The 14,113-nt window shown below is 42.2% G+C and overlaps 1 protein-coding gene across 2 annotated transcripts in view; it reads right to left on the bottom strand.

Annotated features, from left to right (window-relative positions):
• alg6 (ALG6 alpha-1,3-glucosyltransferase) overlaps positions 1 to 14,113 on the bottom strand; it is a 44,645-nt gene that overhangs the window by 26,981 nt on the left and 3,551 nt on the right. Inside the window, exons 5-8 of one of the 2 annotated variants that reach the window (XM_068037327.1) lie at positions 11,776 to 11,855; positions 5,169 to 5,237; positions 4,319 to 4,500; positions 1,365 to 1,500 (exon numbers count right to left, since the gene is read on the bottom strand). In XM_068037327.1, the coding sequence (XP_067893428.1) occupies positions 1,365 to 1,500; positions 4,319 to 4,500; positions 5,169 to 5,237; positions 11,776 to 11,855 (467 nt within the window). The remainder of the gene's footprint in view (positions 1 to 1,364; positions 1,501 to 4,318; positions 4,501 to 5,168; positions 5,238 to 11,775; positions 11,856 to 14,113) is intronic. The other variant, XM_068037328.1, reaches the window with a different exon arrangement.

Genomic DNA, 14,113 nt, shown 5'->3' on the forward strand with positions numbered 1-14,113 from the left:
TGTACACCTGAACTTTGCCTCCATCCCTAAAGTTAAGAGCATCCTATTTACTGTACAGGTACTTTTAACAGAAAGGAAAGTAGAAAAGGTGACACAAATACATGGAGGCTGCCAACAGCTGAAGTTCTGCCACGTACAGGCAGTGTTGTGGTTTTGTTACAGCAAATAAAAAACACCATCTAAATAAGATTTGGAAACAAACTTGTAAGCGTAAAGTGGCACCCATTTATTTGGTTATTTCAGAAAACACTTGAAAACTTTTTTTTTTTCGCTCCAGTAATTGCTCCGGTTGCTGGAAATTGCACAGATGAGGGATGCTGAAACCTGTAGTTACCTGTATGGATCGGAACAAGTGAGTTTCAGCCACTCAGGCTAACAGTCACAAACTTAATTTTGCCATCTGTACCTTTGATTTCAGTGCACCAAACACCAAAGACAGAAGTTAGGTGTGCGTCTCCAGCATGCACTGCCGTGTCAGTGGAAACAAGACTGCGGTGTTTATATTGCAAGTGCACAGCCAATTTTAAGGGTTAAGTTTGGGGCAGATTGGTTCTATAAATGACCTATCTGTGGATGGCTGTGATATCAATATCAAGAATGCAATATTTGATACCTCCGTTCAGGTCAGGAAATAGAAACAGCAGAGACAGTTGTCAATGTCACAACTGGAGGGGACATAACTTCACAGGCAAACCTGCCACACCCAGACCGATAGAACCATTTCACTTCTACATGCTAAGATAGAATATCTGCCCTGAATTTGATGAGGACACAGAGAAAGGTTAGAAGGTTAACACTTGAAGCATTCTACAAACAAACCGAAGATATCAATTTTATAGCTCATAATGTAATTTACACTTACCAGCATATTTTTTTTAAACAGCAATTGGAGATGGCCAACATGTCACACTCAACTTGTAGAGTGCTTACGCTAACAATTTCTCAAGTTCATCCTCACCCATGTCCAAATAAGTCATCCGCTACAGCCTTCTAAACTGATGCTGAGCTAATATTATCGATGAAATGTTAGTCAGGAAGATTTCCTGATGAACTTGGTGTCAGGTGAGAACACTAGCCTCTGCGGCTTAAGTTTAGTTGGACAATTGGACTCTCAACCTTTGCTCGACATTTAAAATGTCTTTTTCCCAGCATTCTCAGTGTTTCACCCAACTTGGTGTTAAAGTACCTGCCCGCCCATCACATAAACACAAACACAAAGGAAGCCCGTGCATATTTCAAAGCTGTTTTATGGCTTGAAATTATTGACAGCTGCTACAACCTCTAAGTTTAGTATAGTACATAAATATTTATTATTAAACAAACATGAACAGTAATGTCACCTGAAGCTCATTTTCCAAACATACCTCAAACAAGCCTCTATCAACTGGAAAAAGCCTTCGAAGCACCTGCAGGGACTGCTGGACACTGGTGAGGAAGGGCAGCCAGCAGCAAGCAAATGAAATCAGCACAATGAGGGCAATTTTGATCAACCGTATCATCCTGTAACAGAAGAGAAGAGATTTGTTCTCTTGAGTAGCCAGGCTCACCTCTGCCTCCCTAGCATTAATATCCATAGCAAAGAGAAGGGAATGGAGAGACGTTACAGAGGATCACATTTTCTCTCCACTTTTCTTGAGGCCGCAGGGGTAGTTTCACAATGCCAACAGACTTCCAGAATTCTCACTGGGGTGGCTGTTCTGCACACAGGGCTATTCAGCTACAGAGGATTCCGCACCCCCATCCTGTCCTCAATCAATACCTACATGTAAACATTCCAGCACTGGATGCTGGATAGTGACCACATACAAGAACTCTAGCTAATTTTTCCCCTCTACAACCCAAAAAACATCAAAATCAGCTGCAGCATCTCCATCATCTCACTGGTTGAGATCAATTAATTTAGCAGAGACTGGAGATAAAATGTAGGCCCTTCCTAGTCTGCATGGCTCCTTACCGCACTGGAAGGTAGTTTTGGTATTTGACTCTAGAGGGGGCGAGGGGAGCTGAAATATTTTCATCAGATGAGATTCCAACACTTCAATCATGGCTGCCCCACATCGACAAGATGAACTCCACCAACTCGCCAAGGTTCCTTCGACAGCACCTTCCAAACCCGTGATCGCAACCAGCTAGGAACAAAGGCAGCAGGCATGTGGGAACATCACATCTGCAAGTTCCCCTCCAAGTCACAAATCATCCTGACTTGGAAATTTATCACTGTTCCTTCACTCTCGCTGGATCAAAATCCTGGAACACCCTCCCTAACAGTACTCTTGGTGTACCTACACCACATGGACTGCAACGGTTCAAGAAAGTGGCTTACCATCACCTTCTCAACGGCAAAGAAGGATGGGCAACAAATGCTGGCCTTGCCAGTGACACGAACATCCCATAAGTGAATAAAAAATAAATTCTGACAGTTTCCATAATGCACATGTTAACAAGAAGAGAGGCACAATAGGAGTGGCAGAAATATAATCTCTGTTAAAAGTAGTCTTAGGTTCTAAGAGTACAGAATTACGAATCGTTACAGCACAGGAGGAGGCCACTCAGCCTGTCATGTCTGAGCTGGCTCGCCGAAAGAGCAATTTAACTAGTGTCACTCCCCTGCCTTATCCCCGTAGCCCTGCATGGGTTCTACAGTGTAATATCTATAAAGGAATGTCTCAAAGTGTCTGCAATTTCTCCCCTATCTCCGCACCCCCCCAAACCACTCCCCAAACCCAGATTATGTTCCAACTCTCTTAATACAATTACTGACTGTAATGAGAACCCTTTGGCAGTGTTAAGCCAGAATGTATGTCCCCTGCAGTCTTTGGCTGTCAGCAATCTCATCTTTTGATATTCCTATAGCAAATGCCTTTGATATACAAGCACTGCTTTAAGAAGTATGAAGAATACTAGGTCAACTCAAAAGATGACTAAAAGCTAAAATACCAGTCAGCAGGTAGCTCAGATGCATCATAGATTAGGTTTACGTTGCCAGTAAAAGATCTTTCAGTTGGTATAGACAACATTTCCACGAATATTCCTCACTCGATGTACTCAATGGCAGAATTCTCACCTGAATCAGGTTTGAGGTCAAAATCACTCCAAGACGTGAGCACATCATCTAGACTGACACTCCAGTGCAGTACTGAGGGATTGCTGCATTGACAGAGGTGCTATCTTTTGGATGAGACATTACACTGAAGCACCATCTGCTTGCTCAGGTGCTACTGTAGAGCAGGGGAGCTTCCCCAGTGTCCTGGCCAATATTTATCCCTCAACCAACAAAACAGAGCAAGCCATCTACCGCATGGTTGTTTGTGGACCCTTGCTGTGCATAAATTGGCTGCCACGTTTGCCCAAATTAAAACACTTTTAAAAAAAAAAAGTACTGAAGCGCTTTCATTCATTCATTCAGAGATACAGCACTGAAACAGGCCCTTCGGCCCACCGAGTCTGTGCCGACCAACAACCACCCATTTATAACTAACCCTACAGTAATCCCATATTCCCTATCACCTCCCTACACCAGGGGCAATTTACAACGGCCAATTTACCCATCACCTGCAAGTCTTTGGATGTGGGAGGAAACTGGAGCAGATGACCTGAGATTGTGAAAGGCACTACATAAAAGCAAGATTTTCTTACAATCAATAAACAGCAGTATATTCCACCTCTAATTTTCTCCCTGCCTTTTGAGTGCACTGACGCATTCCAGGATATAATCCCACAAGCAGCGACAGCTCTCCAATATCTTGTACAAGTGGCCATTCTACCTGTCTGAATCTTCAGACTGGGGTGAAAGCAGGCTATTCAACTTTGGGGGTCATAACAGCCGAGTCCACTTCTGTCCTCGTGCAGTTCACACATGCTCCTTCCAGTAGGAGTTAATGGATAACAATGCAGAACAGAACGCTGATGATTTTTTCATCCCTCCTATCAGAGACAAATTACAACATTCCTATCACTGCTCCAGCTGAGATAACAGAGCACACAGACCTGGGACCTTCTGATCTGGAGACTCTGTTCCACAAAGAGTACTGTATTCACCATTAAAATGCTTGCAGGTTGACTCAGGTCAAACAGCACAAAATCACCCCAACAGACATGTACAAAAGGTCTGCTGAGCAAGAAGAAATATTTGAGAATAAAAAGTTTCCTTCTCAATTAAACTGATATGCTTAAAACATAGCTTGCATGTTTATTTTAAGCTGTTTACAGAGGGAGGGCAAAACAGAACAATTCTCAAGTCTTAAAAATAGACCTCACTTGATCCATATGACATGACAAGGACCATGAGTTTATTTAATTCATTGTTTCAGTTACTCACCCTTCACCTTTCAGATCTCTCTTTAAACAGTTTCCAAGGAGATAGCAGAAGAAAGGCAGTGCGTGGTAAAGTTCCATTTGCTTATAATTAAGAGCCAAGCAAAATGCCACAGAGCCAAACAGGACTCGGTCAAACAGGAGGCCCAGCAGCCCCCAAAGGGCAAGGCCCAAACTGATAGAGTTATATGTGTTTTCATGTTAAGGACAGCACACAAGTATTCACTCGGACAGCATATGTGGACAAACTAATACTCTCACCACCTCTTTCACTGCCTTGTACCAATATATGAAAACTTTTCAAAAGAAAAATGTCATTCAAAATTTTCAGAATTTAGGAGTAGGATTTAGATAAAATGATTTAATCCTTTTCAAATTCAGTTTGAATGGCAACCAAGAAAATTTCCATTTGCTTATGATCAAGAGGCAGATATTTCATTTCAGTATTATGCCTTTTCTGTCACCTCCAAGATCTGGCTCACGTTGAATTATTGTTCAATGGATGCTGGACAATCTGCTGCCTCAAAGTGAAAATACCAGTAGGAGTGTTGCAATCAAGCACAGTCCTGTCCTCATCCAATACATACACACATTTTTCCAGTAGGGATCCACGAAGAGCAAATCAGTAGCAGAAACTGCTGACTGAATTTTCTTCCCCTTAGCCGTGGGGTTACTGAAGTTATCCTGCCTGAAATGAGTTAACTCAGTAAAAGGCCGGGCATTGAACCTGGGCCCATCCTACTCTTTATGGCTCAGTACCACACCAGACAGTGCAGTCACTCACTGAACCACTGGGGGAGCTGAATGTGCTGCTTTAACAGTTTCGTTAAAATTCAAAACCACTACCAGTAAGGATATTGAAAATGCCCATGGTCGATAAGAATGAGTCCAGGATACAGCAATACACACAGCATAGAGGAGACCTGCGAAGAGTAAAAGTAGAGATTGTACATTTGTGATACCCCTCAGATATTAATTAGCAAGAACAAACTGGTATTTAGATACGATTACACAGAACAATGCCTTTTGATAAGCAATGAGTTATTTTACGAACCAATTTTCTCCCTTCTCTCCTGAAGATGCTAACACGTGCTGGGATTGCAAATGATTTGGACACCCTGCAGCACCTTATCCAGCCAAGGCACTTCATACTCAACTTGAGGGCACCACAGCTCAAGCCCAATCTACCCTTACCAGCAAACAACCATCCAATACAGGCAACTGGGATACTGAGTGGGAACCCTGGCTGATTTTTTGTTCCGTGCCCAAACTCGGGTGCAGACGTCACTGTAATATAAATTTAAAGTGGCCTTGCCAAAACAGATTATGAATGCTTTTTTCCATCCCTGTGTACTTTTATTTCCCCATTTTCCCCTGAAGGTATTGATTCATACTGGTCTCACTGGTGCCTCTTGTAACACAACAAAGTGCCCATTCTTCCCATGCAAGTCTAAACGGTGAGTGTAAGCCAGCTGTTTGACCATGGCTGACACCATAGTCAAGCCTAATCCTGGTCAGGTTATTTGACCACAGGGAGTATTGCAAATGTGCACAATCCTATCCTCACCAGATGTCAACAGACACACACACTTTCCAGCAGGGCTCATTTGATGGCAATTAGCAGTGGGACCATTGGAACAGGAGGAGGCCATTCTGCCCCTCAAGCTTGTTCCGCTATTCAATTATGACTAATCTGTACCTCAACTCCATTTACCTATTTCTTCAAATCCCTAGATATCCTTACCTAACAAAAATCTATTGATCTCAGTCCTGAAAGCTCCAATTGACCCAGTGTACACAACATTTTGGATTTTGCATTTTCTAGATTTCCACAACCCTGTGCGTCAAAAAAATGCTTGCTGATTTCACTTCTAACTGGCCTAGCACTAATTTTATTATAGGAACACTGGCTGTTTCCTCCCCCCAGGCACCCCCGCCCATCTCCCCTCTACAGCACCACTGAGGTAAACTGAAGCTCTCAACTGCTACTAGATCTTCAGTTCAGACAAAAGATTGAACCTAGGATCATTTTGGTCTTTATGGCTCTGTACCGAATTGCATGGTGCATTTACCTACTGAACCAACTGGACTGCAACGTAAAGATATTTAACCGGCTCAACAAATACAACTGGTCAGGTAAATATTACCCTCAAACAAAGGCTGCCGGATGATAGCACAAGGCATACATCTCATCACACAGAATGCAATTGATAATAAATAAAGCAGTTCATAAATATACAATATTTAACCTTTACAAAGCATTGCATGGTGACTAATTGATCACCCAATGTAGGACTGAAGCATATACACGGGAAAGATCCAGCTTCCATTCCTGGTCTGTACAGAATGACAAGATCTCAACAGAGATAGTATGGCAATTAGGGCATCTGCATACAAATCTTTAGTGATTGTTGGAAAGTGAGACCAGAACAGGATCAGGCTTGACCGTGATGCCCTCCACAGTCAAATACATTGCTATCAAGACTTAACTGGAGGAATGGTCACTTTGGTTGAGGCATCACAGCTCAGTAAGAATTAGTGTCTTCAGGTGAAAATGGGGAAATGAAAATACGCAGCAGAGATAGAAAAAACATTTGCGTTCTGTTTTTTTTTGAAAGACGGTGGCTAGGGATTTGTGTCCTATGACATAAGTGCATTGCGCTCCTGTGTGATTTTAGTCACGTAACGCAGGTGCTAATTTAGGAACACTTACTCACTGCGCACAAATAAGTAGATGGGGCAGTTAATGCGCAATTGCAGCTGTTACCTTCATATGAAGTACTCTGATAATTACATGGGACAAAGTGTGAATAAATGTCATTACTGTTCCCTCTCAGCTGTTGATTGCCCTGTAGTCTGCACCCACTGCTCTCTTCCACCCCACAAACAGCTTTCCTGCATGCTTCTTGGGAAACAATTTCAAAAATTGTTTACCAGCCAAACAGATCTGGTTTCATGGCATACGTATTTTGTGCATTATCTTGAAGCACCCATCATAGATCAAACAAGACTTCACCTTGACTTTTATCAGCATTTAGAACATGTTAGTGATTTGGTCTTGTTGTTTCAGTATACTAAAATACCAGTAAATCTAATGATGATTCCATAATGTGACAGAATTCAAAACATCGGAGTGGTTTCAAGTAACATTATCCTCAAGCCATGCAAGCCACTGCTGTATGATCGTGTCGACCTCACTTGTTCCACGGCTATGTTCCACAGGGTTTAACTGAAACTCTCTACCCATGTCCTAAGCCTATCAATCACCTTCACTAAAATGTCAAACTGTACTAAATTAATCATCTGCTCAAAAACCGGAAGTTCCGCTGATTACTGTGAAACTTATTCCTCGTCAACTCCTCTTGCCCCCACCCCACAAAAGAATTTTCCCTCCTCCTCTCCTGAAGGCACCAAGACTTGCTGCAGTGTGTTTCCATATGTGCCCTTGGATACGGTACACTTGTAGACATTCTTAACAAGAGCCTATATGCCAATGCCAGTCGGCTATTTTCCTTCATGGGGCGGTGACTCATCACAGTGGAGCCTTATCCTGCCTTCACCCAAAACATGTCTGCAAATACTGAAACATGCATATACACACACGGATAATAATCAGGAACAGGAATCCAAGCTGATTTCCATCATCACCCAGTGCCCTCACTCCTTAGCACAGGGCGTTCAGACCAAACACTTGATACTGAGATTAGTCAACTTAGTTCAGGCAAGGACTTTGAATCTGGGACCTGCTTTGCTTCTCGATCAGGTAGTGCACTTAACTCCATTACAATATCAATACTCCTCTCGAGCTAACCAGAGCGGAATTTAAGGTATCCAAGTATCAAGGTAAGCGGCAGTGAGGTTACAAGTATTTAAGTAAAGGCGGATATGTTAAATTTTGTACCTTGTCCACCTCAGCTACTAGAAACACCAAACAACTTACATTTATGTAGTACCTTTCACAAAACATGTTTCAAGATACATTAAAAGAGTGGTGGACATCAAACAAAAAGAGAGAGAGAGCACTTACATGAGAATGCTGAAGAAGAGGTTGAAGAGGTAGGTTTTGACAAGACTTTTAAAGGTGGGAACAGAGGTAGAAAGCAAAAGTAATTAGGACAGAATTCCAAAATGTAGACTTGAGGACACAACACTTAGGTGTCATTGGCATGCAAATGAAGCTGGTCCCATGGTTATTGATTATGGTGCCTGGGTTAAGAAAAAGGACTGAGCCCCAGAAGTGGAGATTTGGGTACACTGGAAATGACCACACGGGCATGGGAAGAGGAATCAGGGGAAGTTTTATGACCTGGAATTTGCTGAAGTGGGGCATTTCACAGCGTGCCCAATGAGTTAGACTTGTTCCTGCACCATCAGCTCAAAAAAGTTTTTCCCTATGAAGTTTCTGGAAGTGCAAGCTATAACAGTACAGGTGAGGACAATGGGGCATCTGGGACCTTGGTGAACAATGGAACAAACTGTATATCTCCTTAATCAATGAGATATAAAGATTGAGAAACAAACAGAGGAAGAACTGAGGAAGTGGGCAAATTAGAGTGGATGAATTCAATGTCAAATCAGGTATGGAGAGAGAGGGGGGGAAAGAAAGATTGGATTAAGAGGGAGAGAAAAAAGGCAGAAAAGGAAAACATAAAATTTGACATTTTTAAAAACCTTCAACAATTCACAACCTGAAGGACTGAGACTCCACAATTTAATTGCTCACTTTCTGGGCAAGACAGAGCTGCCATTAATAATTATCACATCATTAAAATACATGTTAATTATTAGACTTAACTTTCTTTGTTGAGTTTCATGGCCATTTAATGTGCAAATCTAGCAACCCGAAAATCATGGGGAGGTTAAGGGAGAGATGCTGTTTTGGTGAAGCTAATGTCGGAGTGGTGAAAATTGTAGTGAGGAAGAGCTATCCTGTGAGTTGTGAATCGCCACAAGTTGCTGGACGATTTGCACATTAATAAAAAGCAGGCATCATTCACACATTGTTACTTTTTCTCATATTCTGGGCCACTGCTTTCAGAAAAGGTAGGAATAAAACAAGAGAGCACTGCCATGAAGATGAACCATAGAAAAGGGGCAGTGAAGGAAAATGAAGTGCTTGAGTGTATCAAAGGCCACATGAAGGCTGAAAATGTATTGTAGTCAAAGCTGCACAAGATGTTGGTAGATGACCAGTACAGTTTTGGTGCTGTGGTTAGGATGGAAATCAGATTGAAAAAATGGTCAGCATGGAGTAGGACAGAAGTGATACATTGTGGGAGTTTGAAATTGTCCTAGCTGTTTGACAGGGAAAAGTAATTCAAACTAGGCTTTCTAAAGGGGAGATGAAGGAGAAAATGAGACACGATAAAAGGATAAGGTTGGCAAGAAGAGGGCTTAGAAATGCCAGGGTGAACAGTGAAGAGCTGGATCAGGAGGGGAATCAAAAGAGCAGGTAGCTGTTCTCTGATAAAATGGTTTGATGGGTTTGTGCTGGAATGAAGAAACTGAGTGCCACGGACTGGGGTGGGAGGCTGAGATCATGGCATTCTATTTATTTATTTTTTATTTATTTAGAGATACAGCACTGAAACAGGCCCTTCGGCCCACCGAGTCTGTGTCGACCAACAACCACCCATTTATACTAACCCTACAGTAATCCCATATTCCCTATCACCTATCTACACTAGGGGCAATTTACAACGGCCAATTTACCTATCACCTGCAAGTCTTTGGATGTGGGATGAAACCGGAGCACCCGGCGAAAACCCACGCAGACACAGGGAGAACTTGCAAACTCCGCACAGGCAGTACCCAGAATCGAACCCGGGTCCCTGGAGCTGTGAGGCCGCGGTGCTAACCACTGCGCCGCCCATTCAGGGACGTGCTGAGGCCAACAGAGGCAGAGTAATCGATTGAAGAAAGATGTCCACACCTCTTTGGACTGGATGTCAGAGGGAAGGTTGGAAGAGATGGGAAAGGGAAATCAGACTGGCAGTTTGTAGCAGAAAAAAAGAGATAGGGATGGTCCTTACCCTTACTATTGAATCTGCTTCTACCTGCCCTTCAGGCACGTATTCCAGATCATTACTCATTGCGCCAGAGAATTTCTTATCTCTCCCTCCCCCCACCACCACCACCCCCCACCTCCAGCATTTGTGCTAATTATCATCTGGTTATTGACCCTCCTGCCACTGGAAATATAGATAGGGAGAAACTATCAAAATGCCTCAATTTTGAACACTATTTTGCCTATTGCAATAAACATTTACTATATCATGAAGTTCTGAAGAAGGGTCACTGACCTGAAACGTTAACTCTGCTTCTCTCTCCACAGATACTGCCAGACCTGCTGAGTATTTCCAGCATTTCTTGTTTTTATTTCAGATTTCCAGCATCCGCAGTATTTTGCTTTTATTTACTATATCATAACTGAGATCATGTCTGAAGACTTCTTTTTTTTAAAAATACCTCATTTGATGGCCGAGTTGGTAAATATACTGGTCAGTGTGATGCTGAGTCATACAGAGCAGAAAGGGCCAAGGATCAATTCCAGTTTTGTAGGCATAGGCTGCTCTCCAGTATCTCACTATTCTTTGAATACAATTCCAGACAATTGTTGATAGGCTACTTGACTGGTGGCAGGTGGTGCAGAAAATCAGTCTGATCCTATATTTATCCTATGCTCACACATGTCTTTCCAGAACTAAAGTTACCAGATAGCAGTCAGGACATGGAACTCTGGCTGATTTCCACACCCATCCGGCTATCTTTCTCGTCTTGGGAACAGTGGGAAATGTAGCATTTCAAATGCATTTTAGCCTTGGCTCAGTGGTAGCACTCTCATCTCTGAGATAGAAGCTTTTAAGTTCAAATTCCACTCCAGGACTTCAGCATGTAAACTAGGCATTGCAATGCTGAGGGAGTGCTGCGCTTTCCAAGGTGCTACTTTCTCGATGAGCCGTTAAACTGAAGCCACATCATCCTGCTCAGGTGGACGTAAAAGATTCTATGGCACCATTCAAAGAAGGAGAGTTTTCCCAATTTCCTGATCAAATTTATCCCTCAGAGCATAAAAAGCAGATTAACTGGGCATTTATATCATTGCCGTTTGTGGGACCTTGCTCTGTGCAAATTGGTTGCCAGTTGTAAAAGGCGCTATACAAGTGAAAATTCTTTTTTTCTTTTGATACAGCTTGACCTTTTAAAATTAAATAAACCATGTATTTTTCTGACCAAAATGCAGCACTAGAAATAGCAGAGAAGACAGAATAAATTGATGCCACTTGGCTGACTCCTGGAACAACTTTCAGGCACAACTTTCTACTTCTAAACTTCATTATAGGTTTTGTGCAAGTTGATCCCTCAGGTACATGGCTCATAACTGAAAAAAATCTCAGCTAGCATTTGTTCTGGCGTTGTCAGTTTTGCAATTGCCATAGTTACATTGACTGTAATGCTTACCTTTTTGCTCTCTGATCCTTCACAGTGATGAATGTAACAGAGGATCGCAGGAATATATACAGCAAGGTCTGCAACAAACACTAAAAATTGGCAAAATGTCAGAGAACTGTAAACATAAGAATTTTTAGGAACAGTCGAAAGCCTCAAAGTCCAAAAGGGCCATCCTTTATAGGGATCAATCCTACCTGCCCAATTTTTTAATGTATTCTTCAATTCCTTGATTAGACTCTTGAACCCACTTATACCAACTGCTTCAGTAGACTTCCTTAGTAATTTGTTCTACACATCTGTGGTACCATTCCATAGATGCCAGTCACTCTAAGGTACATTGTCTAAGTGGCCACTGATCATGTGAGATTCTAGACAGCTGGTTAGTGTCAATGAACTTCTAAACTTCTCACTGTGGCAGGGTGGAGCTTTGCATAAATAACAAGACCCAGGATCAATGAATAGAAAACAACAGCTTAACTGATTTCCCCTCCCTCTCCCATGGTCTCCGACACCAATCCTAGCACCTCCAATAGCACCCTGACAGATAAGCAAACTTTGCACAACCGGACATTTTGGTTTCTATGGAACGGGAGTAGGCCATTCAGCTCCTATGGTTAATCTGTACCTCGACAACATTTTCCTGCCTTTGCTCCATATCCCTCAATACCCTTGCTTAATAAAAATCTACTAGTCTTGAAAATTGCAATTGATCCACATTGCAGGCTTTTGGCTGGGAGGTGGAGGGGGGGGGGAAAAAAGAGTGTTCCAAATTTCCACCACCCAGAAAAACTATTTCTTCATTTAACTTCTAAATGGGTCAATTTCATGTTACCTTTACGAAATGAGCCAAAGATACTCAGTCTATTTTCCCTCATGTCCAAAAGTCCATGTGATTTCACTTCCTACTCAACTTGAGCTTTTAGCCAGTGCCTCCTAGTTTTGAACCTTTGTAGTTGGCATATTAAAAAGTTAGGTGGCACAGCAGCTAATATTCAACATAACACGGAGGAAAGCTGGAATGCCAACGTGGCCAAGCTGCTTTGGACACTTCTCAATGGCGTGCACTGCTCTTTCACGACTGGTGCTTTAATCCAGCCTGAACGAATGGAATGCAAGCCTTTACTGGGAGGGAGGGTTCTTTCTGAATTGACCTGAAAGAGTTTAAATGCTGCTAAAAGTTGTCCAGAATTCAGAACGAATTGGAACCCAACTGGCAATCTCACAGAGGTCACAAGGAGATGGCTGGTGGGAGAAATGCAAAAAATTCCTAATGGTGTGCCAAGGTGTATCTTTAGAGTGTTTTCAGCATGTTTTATCTATATTACAAATTTCTCCTATCTGCAGTATTTTGCTTTGGTTGCACCATGTGCTAGTTTATCCTATCAAGTTCTGCTTCAGCATGCTGCACCACAAGTGTAGTCTATCTGTAATACCATGGGTCAAGGGGTTGTCCCATAATTCAGTATGTTGCTTCAAGTCACGGCTTAAAGTACTGCAGCGTGGGTGGGGGCGGGTCAGTTGGTCCTGATTTAATGTGCTGCACTAAGGGTTCACTGTGTCCCATCACACTATGCTAAAGTGGATTGTAGAAAACTGGAGATACTCCCTCAAACCTATAGTAAGTAGCACTACAGTGTAGCATACAACTGGAAAAAGTAGCCACTTCACTCATGGGTATGGTTAGACATCTAAGATTTACTTTACATGGATCCATGAGATTTTTTGCATGGGGAGTGGGAAAAGATGATTAATACTCATTTCCAGCCCAGTAACCCCAGATGACCTTCAGAATCCTCAAGGTCTCCAACTGAACAGGTGTTAACAGATGCTCAGATAGGTCACTGGATAGAGTGCAGCTGGGAAGTATTCCATCTCAGACTATGCCAAAGATTAAGTTAAAATTTTAAAAAATGCTTCCACCGATCTTCACAAAAAAAACAGGTGAGGCTGCAACAGTTCAAAGCATGGATCACATATAAATTAATGAATAAATTAATTTACACCCATCATAAATGAGATGTACTGCTTCCATAAAGCTAAAATATTTATTTTTTTAATAAAGTACAACAGCGTTTGTGTTCTTCCACTTTGCCTTAATCCATGTCCAAATGCATTGCAATATTTGCCCCTCTGTCACCATTTACCCTACATACATGATCAAACTATTTGAGTTGTCTAAGCGATTTAATCCAGTACCATTTTGCACAGTCCCCCCAAACTCTTGGATATTGTGCTCGCTTAAACATCTTATGGATGTCACTTCTGGCATTGATGAATTGCCTAAGGTGCCCTACTTAAATTACAAGTTATGCTGGTTAATCACTGGCAATGAAGAGAATGTTTTGAC

Source organism: Heterodontus francisci, chromosome 8 (assembly GCF_036365525.1).
Source record: "Heterodontus francisci isolate sHetFra1 chromosome 8, sHetFra1.hap1, whole genome shotgun sequence".
Taxonomy (NCBI): Eukaryota; Metazoa; Chordata; class Chondrichthyes; order Heterodontiformes; family Heterodontidae; genus Heterodontus; species Heterodontus francisci.